Source organism: Lemur catta, chromosome 2 (assembly GCF_020740605.2).
Source record: "Lemur catta isolate mLemCat1 chromosome 2, mLemCat1.pri, whole genome shotgun sequence".
NCBI classification, from domain to species: domain Eukaryota; kingdom Metazoa; phylum Chordata; class Mammalia; order Primates; family Lemuridae; genus Lemur; species Lemur catta.
The window spans coordinates 79,171,585-79,195,112 of NC_059129.1; the positions used below are offsets into that span (position 1 = coordinate 79,171,585).

Genomic DNA, 23,528 nt, shown 5'->3' on the forward strand with positions numbered 1-23,528 from the left:
TAACTTTATACATTTTAATACTTTCAGATATCAGAGATGACTTTTAAAAAGCAAAAATGAAACTTAAAGTGCTCTCCAAAATTAAATGGAGTAATTGAATGTAAAATGTGCAGCTCAGAGCCTAGCACACAGCAATCTCTGTGACAATCATTGTTTGTGATTATGATCGTTACTTCTGACTCCTGTCTTCTTGCTGCGCTGTTTCTCTTTCACTTGTTTGTAGACAAGTGGCAATTTCTACAAACTCAAAGTGTTTCCTGTGTGTCTAACCTCTAGTTCTTGGTGTTTTTGAAATTTCTGGAATTCTTTCCATATCTGTCAGTATAACTCCTCATTCCAAGAACACAAGTTTTTTGTACCGCACACACAGAGGTGTTGAACAACTTGAATTTCTGATACTAATAGTTTATTTCTCATTTTGTCTAGTATCCAACAGCTTTGAGGGTCAAGTGATGAGCTGGATATGATCCCGACATGCAATGGATCACACAGAGTGGGATGGGAAGACTGGCTGTCCACATTGTTATTGTGCCTGTTTGCTGTAGGAGTTTGGGATCTCAGGATTCCTTTGTTTCTGAAGCTAGTGATAAGATATCATAAAAAACATCATTGTGTTTTTTGAGAAGATTATCACTACAAAGTAGATGTGTTTGTTACCTTCAACATTAATTTCAGGGCTTTCCCTTTATTTTTATTTATTTTAGATTTATTGAGAATACTTTCAATGATACTTTTATAAATTAAAAAGTATGACTTTCTCACACTTTCTTCACTGTTGTTTCTCAAGAGAAACAATATTTGGTAGTTAGAAATGCATCTTTCCAGGCTATTTACACATGTTCTCTCAATATACATGCTGAAAAGATATTTTTCTTGGTGGCCCCACTGCTGTGGTGGTGGTTTTTCATAAAAATGAGATTGTATTGTCCTGCATCTTGCTTATTTTACCAATTAACTTATCATGGGCATCTTTCCATGTCCTTGGTCTTTTTCAGGGCTGCGTAATATGCTACTGTATTGCTGTGTGCTGGTCTGTTTATCTGTTCCCTTGCTGAAGGACACTAAGAAGGTCTCCAGATTTCATCTGTTTACATATCATATTGCATGAACCCCAAGGAGTGGAAGCATTTGTCCTTGGTCTTCTGTGCTTAGTTTCCCTACTCCACTCTATAGCATATAGGAAGCATAGGCCATCTTCCCTGGTTGCTTGTTGGCTTTCAGGGATCATTCTAAAGGTTGACATTTGGTCTTGGGTAGGCCTGAGCTCAGATAAAAAGGACCAATTTGGTTGTGTGGAGTTTTAGGGTAATAGCATTTTTATATAAGTTTCTTATTTCTACCTGCTGGAAATTTAAGACGCACCATCTAGCATGATGGATTTTGGCTCTCATCCTTTGATAACTTTTATGTTGGCAAAATTCTGGGTTTCAGAGCTATGAGAAAGGTCTGATTCTCAAACCTGTTTTTTTTCTTTTCTATTGGTTATCTTTAAAGTGAGATCATCTTTGAGAGAATATTTTAAAAATACATTTTTTGTATATGTGATTGCAGAATATTTTTGTCTCTATATTTCTATCCGAGTGCATTGAAATTTAATTTGTGACTTTTACAAATGGCATAATTAATCACAGTCATAAAAAGATAAATACTAATATCCCAAGGTTAACGTTTCGTTGGGGATGCAGTGGTACTCATTAAGGTGTTTGTAAGATTTTATGTTCTTCAGTCACTGTTTACTTAGTAGATATAGTAACTTATTTTTGTCATACTATTGGCAATATCTTGCTGGTTGAAATGGCTGCATACTTTTAAAATTCTAAACTGTAATTACCTGGAATGAATGAAATCTTTTATCTTAATACATATTTTTTTTTGGAAGATTTCATATTCATAAAATGGTAACGTTTTAAGAAAGGTGATATCAAATTGTTAGAAATTTAGAGACAAAATTACTACTTCTCTTTGGTAATATGGTAATTGGTCAACATATTTTAAGCAATAACTTGCTGTTGATTTTAATAGTTTTTACCTGCCAACACAGCTGGAATCCTATGATATCATAGCTATACTTTTTGGTTGAATATTATACAGAATATATGATGCATAGTGTGAACAACTGCATTGAGCAACTCTTCAGAATACATCCTTATTGTTTGTGACATTTTCCATGTTAAAGTGGAATGTGGTCATTAACTAGATTTTAGTGCACATTAACAAAGAGGGATTTAACCGTTTTACTTTTGCAGTGATTTTACTGCTGGGTTTCCTCAAATATCTAGTAGCTTGAGCTTTTCCTTTGTTATAGCTTTTACATGCTATTTTTGTGTCTTCCTTTTCCACAAAATAATATTTCCTAAAGCTATTGTTATTTATATGCAAACATGCCCTAAAATGAACAAAAAAGCACTTTCACTCTTAAAGTAATATGAAGAAACAAATATGAAATATAGTAATTCAGTTTATAACACAAAGATCTTATAATAATGGATATGCATTTTAAACTACAAACAGAATCAAAAATCTCATTTTTCTTTTCTATGGGGATTACAAGCTCTACTGAAACATTTTTTTAAAGTACAAAAATCAGTTGATTGGCCTCTTAAATGGGAATTGTAACTTGTTTGGCATAAAATTGAATTAATGATTTGTATATTATTTGTTGAATTTAATTTATTTTTGTAACTGAATTAAAACTACCATCATATGCTTGAAATACGTATTCTCTTCAACATCAGGTTTTCCTTTTCTCTTTCAGTCTGTGATCAAAACAGGGCGACTGCTAATCAGTCATGAGGCTCCCTTGACAGGCGGTTTTGCCTCGGAGATCAGCTCTACAGTTCAGGTAAGGTAATTGTTGGCGCTGATTCTAACACTTGTGCAATTACACATGCCTCTTCCAGAAGAAAAAAAATTACTTATCACAGTGTATGAAAGTATGCACTTTTTTGAAATGTACAGTTCCATTCTGACTTAACTTCCCTGTTCTTTAGTTAATGGTCTAATTACATCTTTTAGAAAAGAGATCTTAAAATAATAAAAGCTGAAAAATCCTTTATGGGAAGAAGAAAATTTGAAATGAGTTTAGTGAGTTAACATTGGTTATATTTGCTATGCTAACAAGAAAAGAAAAATCTTTTAAATCTGAATCTGATAGTTCTCTTTTAATATGATTTAAGGTTGTTCTGGAATTGATTGATTATGAAATTCACCTTAGATTTTCACAGCCTTCCCTTTCTAAAAATGAATCTCTCAAAATTCAATAATTTAAATTCAATAAATAATTTTTAAAATAATGTAGTAGATTAATTAATAATCAAATTATGTTATGCTATTGGCAGTGCTTCAGAAATGCTTTAAAAACTTATTTTTAAAAAAATGTTTATTTAAGATGCTAGATATCAGGAAAAATATTATACACTTCTTTCTGGAGGAGCTTTACTTGAAACTTTTATTACATGTCATAGATATGCATAAAATAATTTAAATGCTTTTCATTTTTCCTGATTTTTAAATTAAAACTTATTTTAAATGTAAGGTACATGCATTTTAAATTCAGAATGTCTTTGCAGTTTGCAAACATTTTACTTCTCTTTACTGGTATTAAGATGCTTTAATTATTAAGATACGTATGAGTAGAGAATTTCTTTAGGAGTCTTTCACTTACTAAGTTGATATAAAATTATGATATTTGAGTAATGATAAATTTATATTTTTAAACTGTTAATGAGTAAACAATTCTTTTACCAATAAAATATCTTTAAATGCTAATTGGCAAAATTACAAATATTTTTCAAATGAAGCAAATTTAAACAAATGTTTTAGAAACTAGATCAAAATAATTCATAATTACATTCAAAAACAAAATTATTTTTATGTTATATATAGTCACTGACAAAATCAAGAAAAGCAAATATTTGAGTTTTGTAGATTTGTTGGTTTCTTAGTTGTTATATAAATTAAAATTTAAAGCATACTGATTATCATTATATAACATGAGTACCCAGTGTTAATAGTGCCTTTTATTCATTTAGTAGCATAATGCACTACATTTGTGAAAAAAATGGGTATTGCAAGAATGAATCACAATAACACCAAGAAGTTATTTCAAGCCAGAGGCAAAACTGGAAAAAGAAACTGTATTTTCTGACTCCTACTCTACTAAACCATTTGAAATAATAGTTAGTGCTATCATTTGCTAATAGAAACTTTGACGAGCCTGTTTGATTTTGCCCATCTTCTACTTATTATTATCTCAAAAGTTTCATTTGTATTAACTGTAAAAGGAAAACAAGTAGAACTTAGAATTAGATCTTACTACTCCTCTTGTGAAATTTCTTCCTCTAAGTGTGCTTTTAGAATTTGATCTCCATAAATTATTGGTAGACTGCAATAGAATATAATATATTTTTCAGACTGGAAAGGAATTAGAAAGATGATCTAATCTAGCGTCTCTTGCTCTTGAATAGTACTTGGATTTATGTTAATGGAAAAATGTCTTGCAGGCCCCAAGAATACATTAGTGAATCCCAGTTTGAGAAACACTGTATTAGGAATTAAACATAGTCACTATAATAGCTAGCTAACACCAAAAATCAGAAACATAATTATCAGGTCCTGAAATTATGTGATAATAATCAGTGGTAAAAATTGTCAATGAGACTATCAGAATATAATTATATTTATATCATAATATAAAGGCACCAAAACAAAACAAGACATCTTATGATGCTCCCAAGACTATGTTTGTAGATCCTCAGGTGTCTGCCGTCTGTAGCTTGAGCAATATTGTTCTAAACCAACTGCTTTCCTTTTACAGATGAATATTTGTCATCCAGAGTACTTGTGCCTCATGCGGTTTTTAGAGACAATAGGATATCTGGGATTAGGACAGGCATCTTGAATAAATGTGAAGTGTGTACATATGCATTCTTTATCCAAAATCCCCTACCCACCCCCAAGAGAAAGATAGAAGTTTTGGATTCATTATAAAACGTTCTCTGTTTTCCATGGTAAAATTATTCAATCAGCTAACCACAAAATGAATTAAGGCACTGTGATATTTGTAGGGGGAATCTGCATTTAATATTGGGTAATTTGAATTTGGATTTATTAACATGAGGATGAATTTGAAAGTGTACAGCATTGTTTTTGCTTAATTGAGAATTTATGTGCACAAATAGAAAGTGCAGAAATTGAATTTTAACAAATTTAATGAGCATGGTATTTCCAAATGTCTGCCGTTTGTGGCTTTATCTGTTGATAATGGAGATAAAAAAAGAAAGCTAGACACTTGGAAATTTTATTTTCTTTTTCAGCAATAATGTTTGCGTACAATTTTGAGTAATCTGAATAATAAAATTTACTTTCCAGTAATTATTTTATGCACATATTCAACTATATGCAATGTAGTATATTGAGCATCTCTATGGAAAGCCTCATTCCATATTATAAGTAAAACCTGTGTCAAATTACCAGCGCCTTGGGTTGTTTAAACTGAAATCACCTAAGTGTGAGGTGCGGTTGCTTTCACCACTTGGAATGATTCATGTTTCTATATTTCTTTTTGTTGTGCGTACTTTGTAAGGTTAAAAAAGATAAAACAGGGTTAAGATATTGAAAGCCAGCTTTCTGGGACGGCAGGCAAAATCTGCACGAACGCCTTTTTATTGTCATCTTGGAAAAAAGTTTGAAATTATGGATGAGAATGATCTATAAATTTGAGTACTGTTAATTAAAATACTGAGTTATTGTCATATCAACCAATGCAAATTTTATGTGAAAGTGAGTAAAAAAAAAATTGCTCCGTAGGCACTATTTTGTGGGAGATATATGGTAGCTTTTTAAAAGCTCATGGTTAATTCTACAAAATTGCTATTAAAATAATATTTTAAGAGAATGATTATTAACAATAAAATTACTGTTTGAAAATACATTAAAATCTGAGAACACTTGAAAATCTGAAAATTCTGTTTTATTCAAATTTTAAATTATTACCTATAATAAAAATAAAAAAGTATAGAAGAGAATACAGCACTGTAGAGAGTATTCTTTTAAGTTTATAATTCTTATTTTTACATAGGAAAATTATATCATGCTATATAAAATTAAGTATCAAATAAAGGAACATTTATTATTAAGACAGATTATTGATGTTACTATTAAAAGATTATTTTTAGTATACAGATAAAATATGAAAACAATGAATATAGAATGTCATAACTTATTTATATAACTCTTTAATTTATGGCAGATGGCTCTTCCATCATACAAGGAATTTGGTGTCCACATTGGAAGCTTGTTCATGCCTGCTGCATCTTTTTCATAAAGCCATTTATTTTATTATTTTAAAAAAGTTTATTGTTAATACCCTTAGTTTGAAATAATGCTAAACTCACAAAAGTGATTAGGAGATTACCTTATATTGATTAGACATACATTTTTTAATCTTATATTTATTAAAAGTTTCTTTATAAAATTTTTACGTATAGAAATAAATGCTCGCAAAAATAAAAGAGTGCTTCTAATTTAAGAAGCGCTTTACATTCCTATTGGGTTTAATTTGTAAGTTAACTGGGAGGCAAAACAAGCTGAGGTCTGGTGTATTTGGCCCTGCTCTGGGGAAGATTTCTTGGTCGGTCATCCAAAGCTTCACTGTCTCTTCCTATCTAATTTTACATTCCCATCTGTTCTCACTTTGGGGTGAGGGAACTTTTTCCTTCTTTTCTTTCATTTTACACATAACTGCAGCTTGAAGTACTTCATTTAGGGAGTCATCCATTGTGCATCCTCATTTGTGGAAGAGTGTGAAGATTACGGAGTGTAGATAATTCAATGACTATTTTGTTGTGTATCTTGTAGCACAGATTTATTTTTTGTGTAGTTTGAGCAAAGATTTCATTGTTTCAGAAAATTATATGAATTAATTTTATGTGGTGCTTGTATTTTTCAGCTTTATGTAACTACTGCTTTTTCCCCCCAAAGTCTTTAGTGTGCAAAGTGTTAACCACATCTATTTTAATATTCTCCCAAATGAATTTATATTTTATGTTCTAGAATCCAATGTTCAACATAGGCATTATTTATTTCAGCAGTAAAACCAAATAATTTGTGATATGTTAGCAGCTTTAAATAGCATAATTTTTTAAGCATTCTAGAAACTGACCTTTATTATTAATTTGCAACGTATTCCCATAATGAGGAAATAAATTCTGAGTCTGATAGAATTGTGTGATAATAAAACATTTTTCCCCCCTTTCTGGATTCAATGCTTAATAAGAGTGCCAAAAATTTTAAGGATGTGGTTGGCTTAAAGGTTTGAGGTTTTTTTTTTTTTTTTTTTTTTTTATTTAAAACACATGGAAGCAATAAGTCTGCATTAAAGAGTCCAATTGGAGAGGATGGTAAGTTTCCATACCATTGTTACATCCTTTCTGTGCGGTCTCTTTTTTAAGAACTCAGAAATTGTGCACACTGACATATATTTTTAAGATTATCAGATTCTAATAGTTTGAAAGGATTTTTATAGGTCCTACCTGAGTCGTTGGGTAAAAGAAAAGTTTTCAAAGTTTCAAGTAAAGGAATTTTGCTTTTCTCAATGTTTCATGTTAGAAAGGTTTATACAGGATTTTTTTTTCTTGTGAACTTATTACTACTAAATTTACAAGCATTCTGTTTAAAGACATCAATTTGAAGAATAGAGGAAAAGGTTCTATATGGTCTTGAGTGTTTACCATTGTGGAAAATATGTTTAATTAAAATTACCATGCCGATACATTGAGTCATCAGAGAAAACAACCAGAGTAATAATTTGATGAGTAGTTTACTGCAATTTTATACTCTCAATTCTTTTTAAAACATTTTATCAGTGATGCAAAACATTTTCCAACAACAACAGATAAAACAATCAGGAGAAGTACACTTCTACGCTAAAAGATGGAGCCAGAGCATCAGGAAAGCAGCTTAACATAGAGTGTTCAGATATAAGATGGCCTTTTTAAAATGCAAGTTTGCCCTGAATCCTGTTACATATTCTGTAAATAGCTTTTGTGACTACAGATTCATTGCTGTTTGTAGTTAACTCTGTTGATCCTTCTCTTTGCCCTAACCACACCTGGTCTCCTTCCATGTCATCTCCTTTGCTCGTTAGTGTAAGTGTGGCCAAGTTTCTACCATTAGTCCTTTCTTTCTATTCCCCATTCTTTCCTGGGTAGTCTCAACCATTTGCGTGGCTACTCTTGAAATCTTCAAATTTGAAACTTTTAAGATTTGACCTGCTGTTGAACTTTAGACTCAAAAATCCAACTTCATGCTCATTTTGGTAGTGATAAAAATTGTGTATGATAAAATGGCTTATGTGGAAGGATTTGAACATGAAACAGTGAGAAAAGGTAAATATGGGCACATGGATATTTGCCAGTTTATAGAAATCAGCTTATCTCAGAATGAACTCTATTTCTGCTCAACTGTTTCCGAACCTTTTAAACTGTCTCCTTCCTTATCTTGTCTCCAGCCTCTCACCTTTCATCACATTGCTGTTATTTTCTTAAAATACACATCAAATTTTGTTCATTGTCCATTTGAAAACCTCCAATGGATCTTCTCTGGCTAAAGCAATAAGATCTTTATGTCAGGCATTCAAGATCCTGATCTACCCAAATCAGTGTTTCCAGTATTATTCTTCACATCTCTTTTTGACTCCAAAATGCTGATCACACTGGCCTACTGGCAATTTCCTGAATGATGATTCTTGTAACTAACCTTTATTGAGTATTCTGGGCACAGTCCTTTAATGTGGGCATTTCATCCAAGAAATAGAGTGCTTAATTTAGAGACAGAGTTTATTGGAAAAAATAGATGATGATCAGATAATTATAGTAGGATACATGCCAGGATAGAGTATTCAGAGAACTATAGGATTATATTATAAAATGCTTGATCACAGCATTTTATGCAGATGTGGCAACTAAGTTAACTCTTGGAGGATGAGTATGATCCTGGGTGTGAAGGTGGGTGAATATTTCAGGCAGCAGAAAAACTATCAATAAGGAAGCAGGAAAAGTATTTGCTATTCAAGAGATTAAAATGGTTTTGATATGTTTGAAGAGTAGCATGTGAGGCTGTAGGATGAGGTAAGGATTGATGAGTAGGTAGGAATTAGATCCTAAAGAAAATAAAGAATTTTGTGTAGAGGAAATAGATATGACAGAATAAAGCCAGTTCACATAGATGTAAATTCCAGTTTTCTCATATATTTTAGATACACATTATAGAGTTCCTGGAAAATAGGAAATAGGAACTAAAAAAATAATGGTCACAGTTATTACTATTATTAAAGGTAAAGGGGTACAATTGAAGGATTTTAAGCAGGAAATTAGCATAGATGAATTTACAAGTTAAAAAAACTCTTTGGCAGTTATGTTGAGGATTCATTGTGGAGGAGCGAGGCAGGAAGTGATGGAGATGTATTCAAAAACTATAGTCATGAGTTATTTGTGCATAGTGACATTTCAGATAACGATGACAATGATCCCATAAGATTATAATGCAGTATTTTTACTGTACCTTTTCTATGTTTAGATACACAAATACTTATTATTGTGCTATAGTAGCCTACGGTATTCAGTACAGTAACATACTGTACATGTTTGTAGCCTAGGAACAATAGGTGTATCTGAGTAAACTAGATGAGAGATTTGGGTCTTTTAAACCAAGGACATTTGGAGATTTGAAGATTTGGGTCTTCTAAACCAAGGAAAGAAAGGTGAATTTTAGAGAGAGTAGTAGAGAGAATCTGAAAGAAAGACTTGTTGACTGACTAGATCGGAGTGGGGCAGGGCTGAAGTGGCTGATGGAGAGGCAGGCAGAAGGCAAGACTAAGATGTAGCTTGGTTTCTAGGTTGGGTGATTTTTGAATACAGGTGCAGTTTCACCGAGATGGGGAATACCATTGGAAGGCAGATTTAAGCACCTTTTGTTGAAGATTATGGGTGCATTTTGGACTTGTAGAATTTGAAATGGGGATGAAAATGTCTCTGAAGTTCAGGATCAGGAGAGAATCTAAGGTGCAGGAAATGATTGAGAAATTCAGCAACTTATGGTGATGGCTGAGGCCATTGATCACGTGGGAAGAAGAGAGTCTTAAGGGAAGGTTTCTGAAGGAGCAGCCCCTGGGTACACCAATGTTTAAGAGAAAGAGAGGAAGAAGAGCTGTGAAGGAGGGTGAGATGGAGTGGCTAGAGAGAAGGGAGTAAGAGAGAGCCATTATGGAAGACATATGGGGAAAAGTTTGACTATGGTATATATGGCCAACAGTATTAAATGCTTCTAGGGTTTAGGTTGTAGCAACTAGAGGACACTGGTGACTGATCAAAACAGATGAGTGGCCAGGAAGGAAACCAGGTTGTATTTGGGCTGGTGAGTGAATGACTGGTGAAGACTTGAAACAATGAATATAGACTACTGTTTCAAAAAACTTGACTTTTAAGGAAAGGAGGAATTGTTAGAAATGGGCTCAGTTTCTTTCTTTTCTTTTTTTTTTTTTTTTTTTGAGACAGAGTCTCACTTTGTTGCCCGGGCTAGAGTGAGTGCTGTGGCGTCAGCCTAGCTCACAGCAACCTCAGACTCCTGGGCTTAAGGGATGCTACTGCCTCAGCCTCCCGAGTAGCTGGGACTACAGGCATGTGCCACCATGCCTGGCTAATTTTTTCTATACATATTTTTAGTTGTCCAGATAATTTCTTTCTATTTTTAGTAGAGACGGGGGCTCGCTTAGGCTGGTCTCGAACTCCTGACCTCGAGCGATCCACCCGCCTCGGCCTCCCAGAGTGCTAGGATTACAGGTGTGAGCCACCGCGCCCAGCCAGTTTCTTGATGCTATTTGCTCAGCACAAAATGCCATCCTTTCAGTTTGCAGCCCTCCCTGGTAGCCTCCTTGAGTTCTCCCTCTTCTCCTCACTTCCTTGCTGTCCTCATCCTCTCCCTTCCCTCCAGCCCATTTAGCAGCTGGGTTTTAATCATCTCCCAAATCTGCCTTCTTCTTTCCATTCCCGGAAGGAAGGAAGGAAGGAAGGAAGGAAGGAAGGAAGGAAGGAAGGAAGGAAGGAAGGAAGGAAGGAAGGAGGGAGGGAGGGAGGGAGGGAGGGAAGGAAGGAAGGAAGGAAGGAAGGAAGGAAGGAAGGAAGGAAGGAAGGAAGGAGGTAGAGAAGGAAGGAAGGAAGGATGGAAGGAAACCACAAAACCTAAAAGAAAAACAGAAAATAACTGATAGTAAGATGGGCAAGAAATTTGTAAGCAAAAAAATCAACAGGCTCAATCACGTTGCCGCAGATTAATATGTTTGCATAAAATGGGTTGTTTTAATATGACAAAAGCAAGCACAATCAAAAAGATAATGACAACCAGGACTATTGGAACACATGACAAAAGATTAACATGTATACGCTATTAAGCATTCTTAAATGTCTATGTAAATGAATAGGACCTTTATTTAAAAGGTCAGAGACAGATTATTTTTAGAATTATTCATGGCCAGTAAACATGAGAAAATATGCCCCTTATGGATAAAAATGCTAATTTTAACAATGAAATATCAATGTCATTTTTACTTGTGAGAGAGGCACCTCTTAAAAATAAATTATATTTTGTATTGAGATGATACAGGGTGAGTATAGAAATTGATTCATATTTCCAGGAACTCAGTTTGGGAATGTGTGTCAAGACTCTTCAAAGTGTACATATCCTCAGACTCAGGAATTCTTGGGATCTTCACTTAGGAGTTACAAAAATGTGTATTCTTCTTAGTGCTGTTTATTTGATAGGAAAATATTGGAAACAGCATTAATGACAATAACAGGAATATATTTGAATAAGTTGTGGTTTGTCCATTTGATGAATGTTATGTATTTATTAAAATCATTAAAGTAGTTTATAACATTTTAATATTTGTGTGGGTATAATATTAAAGGAAAACTCATTATGTAAGACTACTGGTGTTTTACTTGCCCAATTTTGTGAAAAGAAAGAAACTTCTTATGTACATATATTTAGACATAGGGAAAGAAACTTACAAAATAAGACTTCTATTGATTTGTATTTTCTTCCTAATAGTTTCTTCATTTTCTATGTATATGTATGTATCACTTTTATAATAATAAAAAGCTTTATTGTAATTAAATGTCTCTCCCACATGGCATGATTATGCTTCTAAATCTTCCTAATTGTTTTCAATAAGAGAGCCCATTTTGCTCATAAAGTTGATTTTTAAAAATTTTACATTATTTTGACATGGTTCCTTAGTCATGTACATTTGAGTTTTGAGAATTACCATTCATAGTGATGGTGGTTACTTACTCAGAATTGTGATGTGGGTTAGTTTTAAAATCAGTGAAACTCCACTGCATAGGTTTGGTTCTCCTGCAGGTTGGTTTCCATCTTTTACATGTATAGAATATTTTGATTCATTGCTCTCATTATAAAAACGAAAGCAGCATTATATTGGGGTATTGAGATTACTTAATTTTTTTGTATAAATCAGTCAGTGATACTGTACTACTAACACTGGATTTGCTGCTTGTTTTCCATCCCTTCTTTTGGTATTAGCTTTGTGATAAATTGCCATCATTCTTGTTGAATGAAATCTTTCTGGATGTGAGCCAGCCAGAAAAAAGATCATCCAGATTTCATCTCTCTGGGTCATGATAAGTGCCACCATTTCTCTCATGCAATCCTTAATATTTATCCAGTCAAAAGTAGCCTCCTGGAATTCAAACGTACACTCATACCAAGTCCCCCTTGTCCTTCTTTGTCACCTCTGGTTAGCATTTTGTTGTGTCCTTTTGGTGATGTTCCAATACTGTGCCTGTCCACCCCACTTAATAAAGACTGACTGATCTGCCAGTTGGATGGGAAAATTAACTCTGCTGGAATGTTTGAAAAGAGATGTGTTCAACTAACTGAAATGTTATGTTATAAAAGTAGAACCCTTGGTCATGAGTTGAAAGCATGAATTAGACGTTTTTTAAAAGGATACGTGGATTCTACAATAACCTCAGTTTTGAAATAGTCTCAGAAAGGCATTCTCTGATGCCCCATCTAAAGTAGCCCCTCACTCCTAAAGTCTTTCTCTGTCGTATCATTTCTGTCTTACTGTCTTCCTGGCCCTTGCAATGTCTGCAGGCATCTTGTTTATTGTGTGGTGTCTTTGTCCCAGTAGAAGGCAAGCTTCATGAGCGTGAGGACTGGGTCTGGTTTGTTCACCCCTGCAAGCCCTGTGTCTAGAACCATGCCTGGCATTAAGTAGGAGCTCAATAAATACTTCAAATGAATTCTTTACCTCCAAACATCACTGTCGTTAGCAATTTCTTTGACAGAGAATGATCTTTTTGCAGGCTTATCTTGTCTATATAAATTCCCAGTCACAAAAACTACTGGACTGAATGGTTTCCCTTTATATACCACCCTCCAATTCGTTGACCAAAAAAATTTTGTGTTTGTTGCACTAACTTCAGAAATGGGCACCGATACTATGTGCTGTTGTCTTTCACCTTTCCATTTAGAACCTTTGACAAAGTGGTGTCTCTTTTGAATAAACTGGGCATACTGTTTTTTTTCTCATAATTCTCTAGTGAGGGTAAAGAAGATATTTATATTTATATATTACCAGTGAAATTTCATAGACCAAATAGACTATTTAATTACCAAAATAGATTCTCTGGAGGAAAGCATTACTTTCTTTAAAAAGTCACAATGATTTCTATGATTTGGTATCTTTAAATTGTTTTTTAGTATCTACAGAGTTGTAGTTTCTGTTCAGTGGATGATCCTTGAAAATCTGGTCGTGTCCTCAAAGAAAATTAGAACTGTTTTAATAATATTTAAGTAAAATATTTTGTTTCCTTATTTGGTGTGAAATATTTCTTGTATTTCAAGATATATATATTTTCTAAAATGTACAATATTGTTTAAAAATTTTCAAACTACAATAAGACTATTTAAAATTTTATAAATGAGAGACAGCAGAGAATGTATCCATGACCTGGCCAATCCTCTTGGTCACCTTGCACAACATTTTAGGCAAAAATGAAGATGTATATAAAATTTGCCAAGAAATGTTAGCCATGTTTTGCCAGCATTGCACTCACAGTAACAGGCTGAGTCTGCCTCTTGAAAACAGAACTAAATTTCTGAGTGAGTTTGTCATGACCCTTGGTAGGCAGTAAAATTGGTGATGTTGATAGTCCATTTTATTTTGGTAATTTGGTGTAATTGAATTTGTAGATCAAATTAGTTTATATTTTGTTATAAGGGCCATCATCTCTTTTCATGAATGAGTTTGTAGCTCACCAAAACATGCTCAAGTTTAAAATAGAAATTAACTACTGCTAATGAATTTTCTGCTTAATTTGAATTTAAACACTTGTGAAAATTAAGACAAGTTACAATCAACACTTACGCAAAAAACGAGTTGAAAGTGAAAGCTATAAGCAGAAATCATCTAGTTTATAATTGTTTTGATTTTTCAGATCTATCAATATTAAAATGTTGAAAGTGAAAGCTATAAGCAGAAATCATCTAGTTTATAATTGTTTTGATTTTTCAGATCTATCAATATTAATGTAAGTGTTCCAGATGTCATTTTAATTTTCAGAAATGTCAGAAAATTTGCACTTGATTGGAGAAGTGTTGAATGTTTGATTATTTTCTTTCAAGTTCATTTAAAGAAGGGACTTTATTTTTACTTCCTGATCCATCTGAAGAGACATACTTTTCTATTTTAATCCTTTAGAGGATCAGATAATGATATTTATTGTTTAAGACAGTTTTATATTTCAGATGGCACAAAGAATCTATTTGTCTTTAACAAAATTATTAACTAATAATGTATAATTCATACTATGCTTTAAAGGGGGTCTAAATATTTATGTTTTTAAAAGTGCCTTAGAGTGACTATTTATATCATCCACAATTACAGTTGTGCCGTTGCTTAAAACAAGTCCTGATTATTTCCTACCTTTTGACAGGATTAGTTTGTTCTCTTAATTGCAATATTTCTGCATTTCTTTTCTGGATTGATTTTAAATTCCAATCTTCAAAGAGCAAAAAAATGCTCACTATGCCTGTGTTGTTGAGTATTTTCAGAACCAGTCAGTTTTCCCTGGAATGGCTTGATTTTTGAAGTGTTCTAACACCATTTTTCTCTTTGTTCTGCTAGTCTTTATTTTTAATACTAATGATTAACTCTATGTTAGCAGTTAAAGAAACTGAAACCTAGTTTTACCTTTCCAGCTCATTACTGATGAATCTCCTGCGTGTGCCCCCTGACACTAAATTTATGCTTTGTTTTTAACCATGAACTTTTCTGGGCATAGATTTATATATAAGTGTGCATAGCGGACCAACTTGAATGTATTTTATGAGTAATATTCCAACATCACATAATCCTATATTTTATTAAAACCAGTGTTCCTGCGGCAGTTCCAAAAACATAGTTCAGGTACATTAAAATAATAAAGTACTGTATAATTGTTGATAAAATAGTCTTCTAATATAATGGAATGTCTAATTATGTATGTAGCTATAAATTTACCTAGTAAATTAAATGCAGTATCCATTTTAATAAAACCCATGTACTTTACAAAAATAGGACCTTGACTAACCTATATTTATATTGAGTCTGGGAGCTGCAGTCGCATAGGTGAAGCTACGCAATCCTGTTAGTGAGTCTGCCCTTGAATTCCCCTTCAGCTGTGCACAGAACCCTGGTACCTTTTCTCCCTCCTTCCCTGCCTTCCTGTTTGCCTTCTTGCCTGCCTCCCTTTATTCCTTTTTTCTTTGCCTTTCCTGGCAGTGTTCTCCATGCCAGTCTCGGTGAACACGTGGATCTTTGCAGCCAAACTAGAATATTTCTCTCACTATGGGCAGACTAAGCATTATTTTGGGTAGCTTGTGCTTAAGAATGCTCTCTCCATCCTGGTAGGCCAGAAATAGAAGTGTCTTATAATATTGGATGAAAGAAAAGGAATGAAGTTGGATATAAGCAAATCTTTTTTCCTCCCATGTGCTTGATCAAAGATGACACTCATTTAAAAAAAATCATGAAATTACTTAATACTATTTGAAAAGCACTTTTAAAATGGATCTTTAGTCAGTATGAGGGATGCACATGTGTGTGGTGGGGGGTGGTAAGGGAAGTTGCCTTTTCTCCCTAAAGAATACACGAATTACTTTTTTTACTGGTAAGTTTTTAAATGGTGTAAGTGAATGGTGTGTGATGTATGAAACTTCTGCCTATGCTGTTAATTTCCTCCAAGGATCTTGTAGCTAACAGTGGGTTTACTGGTACTGTCAGAGGATAATTGCGGCTTCATTATGGCATGTAATTAAGAAAGACATTCTTCACCAAATCTAAAATAAAGGGGGAAGAAACCCAAGTAGGGAAACATAAAATGGTTTTAAAAAATTTCTCCTAAGAGTAAGGCCAATTTTAATTTTTTCCTTCAGAGCAAATGTCCTTCAGTAAAAAGTCCTATTTAGAAATGTCGTTTATCCTATCTGAAGAGATTTGCAAAGTTCATTTTGTGTGACTTTTCTTACTACTTGCCTTGTTACTAAAAATTGAGACAAAATATTATTTGCTCATTGATGAAGAAGCATTTAGTTAATAATCTAAAGCAGCATTATCTCTAACATCATCATCATGTTATCTCAATTAAAAAGCTATCTTTAGAACCAAGGCTGAGCTGATTTGCTACCTGATAATCAGTCTACTTCCCTCAGGGACAAATTCTTAGCCTTAAAATAATGTTTTCTGAGAGGATAGAATTTTGTATTGTACACATAAGGATGCTTCCCCTGAGTTAGGGGGAAGGATAGGTGAGTTTATCAGGTGAATACTAAGTTGTCTTTTGAAAGTCTTTTGCCTTACAATTATGCAATCAGCAGCATTGCATTTTTAAATTGATAAGTATTTTATAGATAAAAATCTAAAGTCCTTTGTTATTAATGAAAGTTTTCATCAGTAAACGTTTATTTTTTGGTGTTAGAGAGGTAGGGTATGATCACCAATAGATTTATCTTTTCATGATACATACAAGTCAAGCATTTTAGTGTGATTTCATTATATTTGTATTGGTTTTTATGAGCTTTTGGCCATCTGTATGTCAAATAGGGCTGACATCTATATTACATTACAGTTTTCTAGAGAAGAAATGATCAGAAATACACAGTAAGTGAGCACAGAGTTTCAGCTTCTATGTCAGACTAAGGAGAGGTGAACTGGTAGGGAGTAGGGAAATTAGATCCACTTCTGTTAGTCCAGCTGTTGCAAACATTGTTTCCATTTCTACCATTTTCAATAGTTTGAAAATTGAGTAATTTCTAAATGTATTTAAAATAATTGACAAGATTTTTTTCCTCTAAAATTAGATGTTTGGCAGTTAGTATTATGCACAAAATGAAAATAAAAATATAATTAAATGACTTTTAATATGCCTTTTACTTTTTAGCTGCCCCAGTGAGTGAAAAAATGACCCTTTCTGTTAACTTTTAATTTTTTACAAGTTTTAGTTTTTGAATTAATTGCTAAAGGGGCCAATCACATTGTTTTTTTAATGATAAATGAAGGATCTAGGGAGAATTATTAACTATTTCAGTGTATTTATTCTTTCAGTACACTTTATTTTTATTACACTAAATCATATTATTAAAAACCTGAAATTATTTTATAATAATTTATTTAATGGCATACCGACTTATTGTTCATCAGCCTTGGGGTTTATGCTTTTGAAAAATGTCTTGATGAGAAAAACTCAGTTGGTAAGATCAAAATCTCACGGAGAATAGGGATTTAGGAGCAAATAAATATGACATTAAAAATACTTTAAGTATGTATTTAAAATAAGGTAAATAAGTACACTACTTCCAAAAGAAACTATAAAATTCAAGTGAACAAATACAAAGCTGTTTTCTCAAAACAGAGATTGACTAAACCCTCGTTGCTAACGGATTTTTGAATGGTCAACCCTTACACTTCTAGAACTTTCAAATCTCTTTTTGTAGGGAAGGAGGGATTTCTTTTGTATTGTTCTTTTTATGGTTCATTAAGACATTTTATAGGGCCGGGCGCGGTGGCTCACGCCTGTAATCCTAGCCCTCTGGGAGGCCGAGGCGGGTGGATCGCTCGAGGTCAGGAGTTCAAGACCAGCCTGAGTGAGACCCCGTCTCTATTAAAAATAGAAATAAATTATCTGGCCAACTAAAATATATATAGGAAAAATTAGCCGGGCATGGTGGCGCATGCTTGTAATCCCAGCTACTCCGGAGGCTGAGGCAGTAGGATCGCTTAAAGCCCAGGAGTTTGAGGTTGCTGTGAGCTAGGCTGATGCCACGGCACTCACTCTAGCCTGGGCAACAAAGTGAGACTCTGTCTCAAAAAAAAAAAAAAAAAAAGACATTTTATGCAATATGGTTGCATATAAAATTTCATTGTATACTCTAAAATCTGAGCTAAAAATAGCTACCTTTTAATTGATTCCACAAGTACTCTCAGGGTTAAAGTCCAATGTTGATTTTCTCCCTTCTTTGAAAAGGGAAGACTGCCGAATATATCAGCAGGGGAAGTAAATATAAAATTGTACTGATAAACTATAAAAAAATCAGGAAATAAGCAAAATATATGATAATGGTAAATTTTATAAAATAGTGAGCATTTGTAATCTTAAGTGATAAATAGTTAATAAATAATTTGTCACTTAGTATAATTGGTCAGTTCACATAGCATCTGGGCTTGCTATAGTAGAAAATTTAGTTGAATATTTTTAGGGATGGCAAATACTGTCTCACATGCTTGTCTTATTGAGAGAAAATTCTTTTTAGATTTTTCAAAGAAACCATTGGATGCTAAATATTAATGACTGATCAAATGAGATTTATGCTTTGTGCTGTAGCTATTATATGTTTGGGTTTTGAGATATTTATCCTCACATATAGTCACTTTGGTAAAATCATTTGGAGAAAGTTATTTTTGAATGCATTTAATGAGGTGCAAAGGAAATATTCTAAAATGTTAGCAGATATTTGTTATTTCTAGGTAAAGGGATTATATTATGAGTGATTTTAAGTTTTTACTTTATCTTGTTTGCAATTTTCCAATATTTCCTACTCCTTATTTCAAATGTCCATTTGGCTGTCTAATAAATATCTCAAAAGAAAAAATAGTCCAAACCCACTACTGTTTTCTCAGTGTTCAATACCTCAGTTAATAGCTCAGGCCAAAAGTCTGGGAGACCTCATTAATGCCCGTCTTTCCCTTATACCTTACGTTCAATCCATCAGCTGGAGCTCCACTTTAAAAATACAACCCTAATCTAATCACTTCACTTAAACCACCCCCACTGCCTAAATCAAAACCCTTTTTCCCTTAAGCTATCACACTTTCTTCTCACAAGTGCTTCCTGCAAAGTAGCTGGAATGGCCTTTGAACAATCCAAATTAGGTCACGGCATTTCCTCATTCCCATGGTATTCCATAGTCCTCATAATGAAATCCTAACTCCTACTATAGCCTGGATCTCGCTGTCTCCTAACCTTATGTTCTAACACTCTTTGCCTGTTTCACTTTTCTCTAGCCTCAGGGACTTTTTTGTTCTTTGCATGAATCTAATTGTGGTCTTAAAAAATTAAATATGAGATTAGAAACACATACTTCTGACTATAGCATCAGGATATCTTACAGAACAGATTAAAAGAGAAAAATTGGTTGATGACACAAAAATGCCCTGGATGAGTGCCGAAGTTTCTTCTGGTAGAATGTTCTTTTTCACCTTTTTCATAATACCATATTTTGAATAACACTAGAATTGAAAATATAGTCAGTGCTGACTTAAGTAATTACAAGTTAACTATGAAAAATTAATTATCTTTTAGTTTAATAGATAAATGTTTTATTTGGTAGTATTTTATTTATATTTTCCTGTCATTTAATCACTATCTCAGCATTCATTTAACAAAGATTCAATGTAGAATTAGCTTTTTTTTTAATTGGCTCACACTGGCTTTTATGTCTTTCATATTTAACTAAATGCTGATGAGAGAGGTCCTCGATTACATTATATTAATATTGTTGCAAAGGTCATGTTGTAATTGAAGTTACAGGACAGAAGAGAGAGAAAATCCAAAGATATAGATAGAATCTACAGAAAAAAGGAGCAGCTAGATTAAAAACCAAAACATTACATTCAAGGAACACCACCACCAATTATGGTTTACTTCTTCTTAGAAATAATGGAGGTCGGAAGGCAATAGAATAGCATCTTTAAAAGGCAGGAAATAAAAAGTAACAACCCAGAAATCTGTATTCAGTTGAGCTATCCTTCAAAAATGTATGAAAAATTAAAGACTTTTTAGATAACCTCCTCCCCCCCAAAAAAGAGAGAGAGAGAGAGAGAGAGAGAGAGAGAGAGAGAGAGAGAGAGAGAGAGAGAATTCACTGCCATTAGACCATGAAATGCTAAAGGAAATGCTTCATGTTGAAAAGAGATAACACCTTGTGGTAACTCAGCTCTATAACGAAAAACTGCAGAACACACTGCAGAATTCCTTTTCAAGTGCACATGGAATATTCAACCATATGTTATGCCATATCATGTTTTAATAGACTTCAAATGTTTGAAATTTTATATAGTATGTTATCTCACCACATGGAATCAAATTAGATATTAATTAAAAGATACTAAAAAAAACCCCCAAATATTTGGAAGTTAAAAATACACTTCTAAATAATGATAGGTCAAAGAAGAAATCACAAGGGAAATTATAAAATACTATGAATTGAATGATCCTGAAAACACAACATAAAATTTGTAGGGAGCAGCTTAAGTGGTACTTAGAGGAACATGCCTAACTAGCTATAAATGCTCATATTAGAAAGAAAATAAAACAGTGATCAAAGTTTCCAATGTAAGGTAGAGAAAGAAGAGCACCTATAGTAAGTAGGAAGAAGGAAATAATAAACATAAGAACAGAAATCAGTAAAATAGAAAGGAGGTAACAGAAATTAACAAAACTGGAGAAAATTGGTTCTTAGGAAAGATTGATAATCGCCTAGCAAGGCTGATGAAGAAAAGGTGAGAGAAAACACATGTCGTCCACATCCCAGGAATGAAAGTGAGAGTATCATTACAGACCCTGCAAACGTCAAAGTAAGGTAAGGGAACCTGTGAATCACAACGTTCTGTACTGGATTTTTCTCGGCCCAGGTGTCCTAACAGTGACGGGAGGGTAAGGAGCAGGGCTTGGGAGGGCAGGAATGGAAGGCAGCTGTTGAGGACCTGCCATGTGCTCATGCCCTGCTGCAAACTTTATGCACCTTCTTTTATTTAATCTTCACACCCTCTTAATGAAGTGTTTGTGATGCTCATTTTTACAAATTAGGAAACTGTGGCTTGGGGAGGGTAGTTAATTTGCCCAAGACTAGATGGCAGGGATGTAAAGGAACCTAAAACTGTACAATTCCAAAGCCCATATGGTCCCCTGACTCGTTTTTAATATATTATAAAAATAGCAATAAATAATCCCAGGAAATGAAGTACAAAGCTCATGAGACATCAGTCTGTTCAGGCTGCTATAACAAAATACCATAAACTGAGTAACTTATTAAATACAGAAACTTACTTCTCACAGCTCTGGAGGCTAGGAAGTTCATGATCAAGGAACTGGCAGATTTGGTGTCTGCTGAGAGCCCACTTGCTGGGTCATAGACAACTGTCTTCTTGCTGTAACTTCACATGGTGGAAGGAGTGAGGGAGTTCTCTGGAGTCCCTTTTATAAGGGCACTAATCACATTCCTGAGGGCCCTTCCCCCCTGATCTAATTACCTCCCACTGGCCCCACCTCCTAATAGTATCACCTTGGAGGTTAGGTTTCACTGCATGAATTTGAGGGGACACAAACATTTAGGCTATATAGCATGGGGCCATGTGAAACTGGATCTCCTATGTGGGTGCTAATCAAAGATCCCTGATGACCACATCATTTCCTCTTTTTTTATTTATTTAATCTAAAATATAATTATTTTTTTGAAGTTTAGTATTCTCAAATTACTTTCTACTTTTTCAGAGTAGAAATACTCTGAAAAATGAATTTTATTGTGTATTCTTCTTGGAACTGTCATAAAAAATGCCAGTTATGTGTAACTCTTTTTTCTGAGTTATTAGGAAAAGGAGACTTTTTGCATGGCTATTTCTTCATTGTGTCCAGCAAGTAGAACATATCAAGAAAAAATTATTTTTATTTGTGGAATGCAAAGTATTTTCAGGCATACATAAGAATAACAGCAGATAAAGTAGAATACATGTTTGTAGGAATTCTTTTGCAGTCTGATTCAATTTCCAATGTTTAAAAATTTACATTAGGTGGTGAATTAATAGTACTTCAGGGATTCATCTCAGAACTATGTGTGTGAAGCTCATGTTAAACCTCAAGAAGAAAAGAATCTTTGCATATATTGAAATATATTTTACATTAATTATGTAATTAAAGCTATTCATACTAAATTATTTTTAAAAACAAATCATAGAATTTTTCTTATAAATTTTTGCAAATGATCTCTTGAGGATGCCAAAAGCTTATTACAGATCTTTTCATTTGGCAAAATGTTTAGTTCTGTAATCATGATATAATCAGTGTGAGACATGTTGGAGGACTGGATGTTTGAAATGCTGACTTTTGTGGCAAAGCCTGTGTTGTCACATAGGTGATAGAAGTGTTTTTTAATAAAGGTAGCACAATCTGTTTGTTATGTGTCAGTGCAAACCAAAGGAACTTGAGTTTTCTAGCTTGTCAGACTTTGGAAACAATAACCAGTTTTATCATTAATTGCACTTTTACATTTGTTTAGCTTTAAACTATATCTTGTATTTTTTTGTTGTTCAGTTACACTGTTAAAGGGAAAAGGAAAAAATCTTACCGGAAGTTTTGCTGAACCAAAATTCTGTAATAAAATGAAATATGAGCTATCTATGAAACAAACATTGCAGTATGAACATATGGAATGAAGCAGCATTTATTGGAAAACTCAGATCTGTGGAGGTGGCCACACCACTTGTGCTTGAGATTCAACAATATTAGTGTTAGCTTAAGTAAGGGGATGATGCCTAACAAAACAAAACAATTTCCAGTGTGCATGGAGAGAAATGTTGAGAAGATTTTATTTTATTAAAACTGGAAAGTAAAATAAAGTCATACAGAATAAAGTCTTCATGTGATATTACCTGAACTGAAAGCGTCATTCTGTTGTGTTGTATGGCTTCAGTTAGTTGGATTTACATAGTCTCATGTCAGTATCTGCTAGCATTGAGATAGGGCTACTGTAATAAGAACTCTAGCAGACTAGATAGAGAAAGAAAGAATTTTCAAAACCAGTTAAGTCCACTTATGAATTGAAACTGAGTAAGTCTGGGAAAAATAGATGCTAAACAAAAGAAACTAAAAATTAGGGCCAAAAATATGAAACTAAAAATAAATAGAACCTTAGAG

The 23,528-nt window shown here is 33.5% G+C and overlaps 1 protein-coding gene across 3 annotated transcripts in view; it reads left to right on the top strand.

Annotated features, from left to right (window-relative positions):
* The window catches only part of BCKDHB (branched chain keto acid dehydrogenase E1 subunit beta), a 217,394-nt gene that overhangs the window by 151,286 nt on the left and 42,580 nt on the right, over positions 1-23,528 (top strand). For all 3 annotated transcript variants that reach the window (XM_045543936.1, XM_045543934.1, XM_045543935.1), the window contains exon 9: positions 2,756-2,842. In XM_045543936.1, the coding sequence (XP_045399892.1) occupies positions 2,756-2,842 (87 nt within the window). The remainder of the gene's footprint in view (positions 1-2,755; positions 2,843-23,528) is intronic.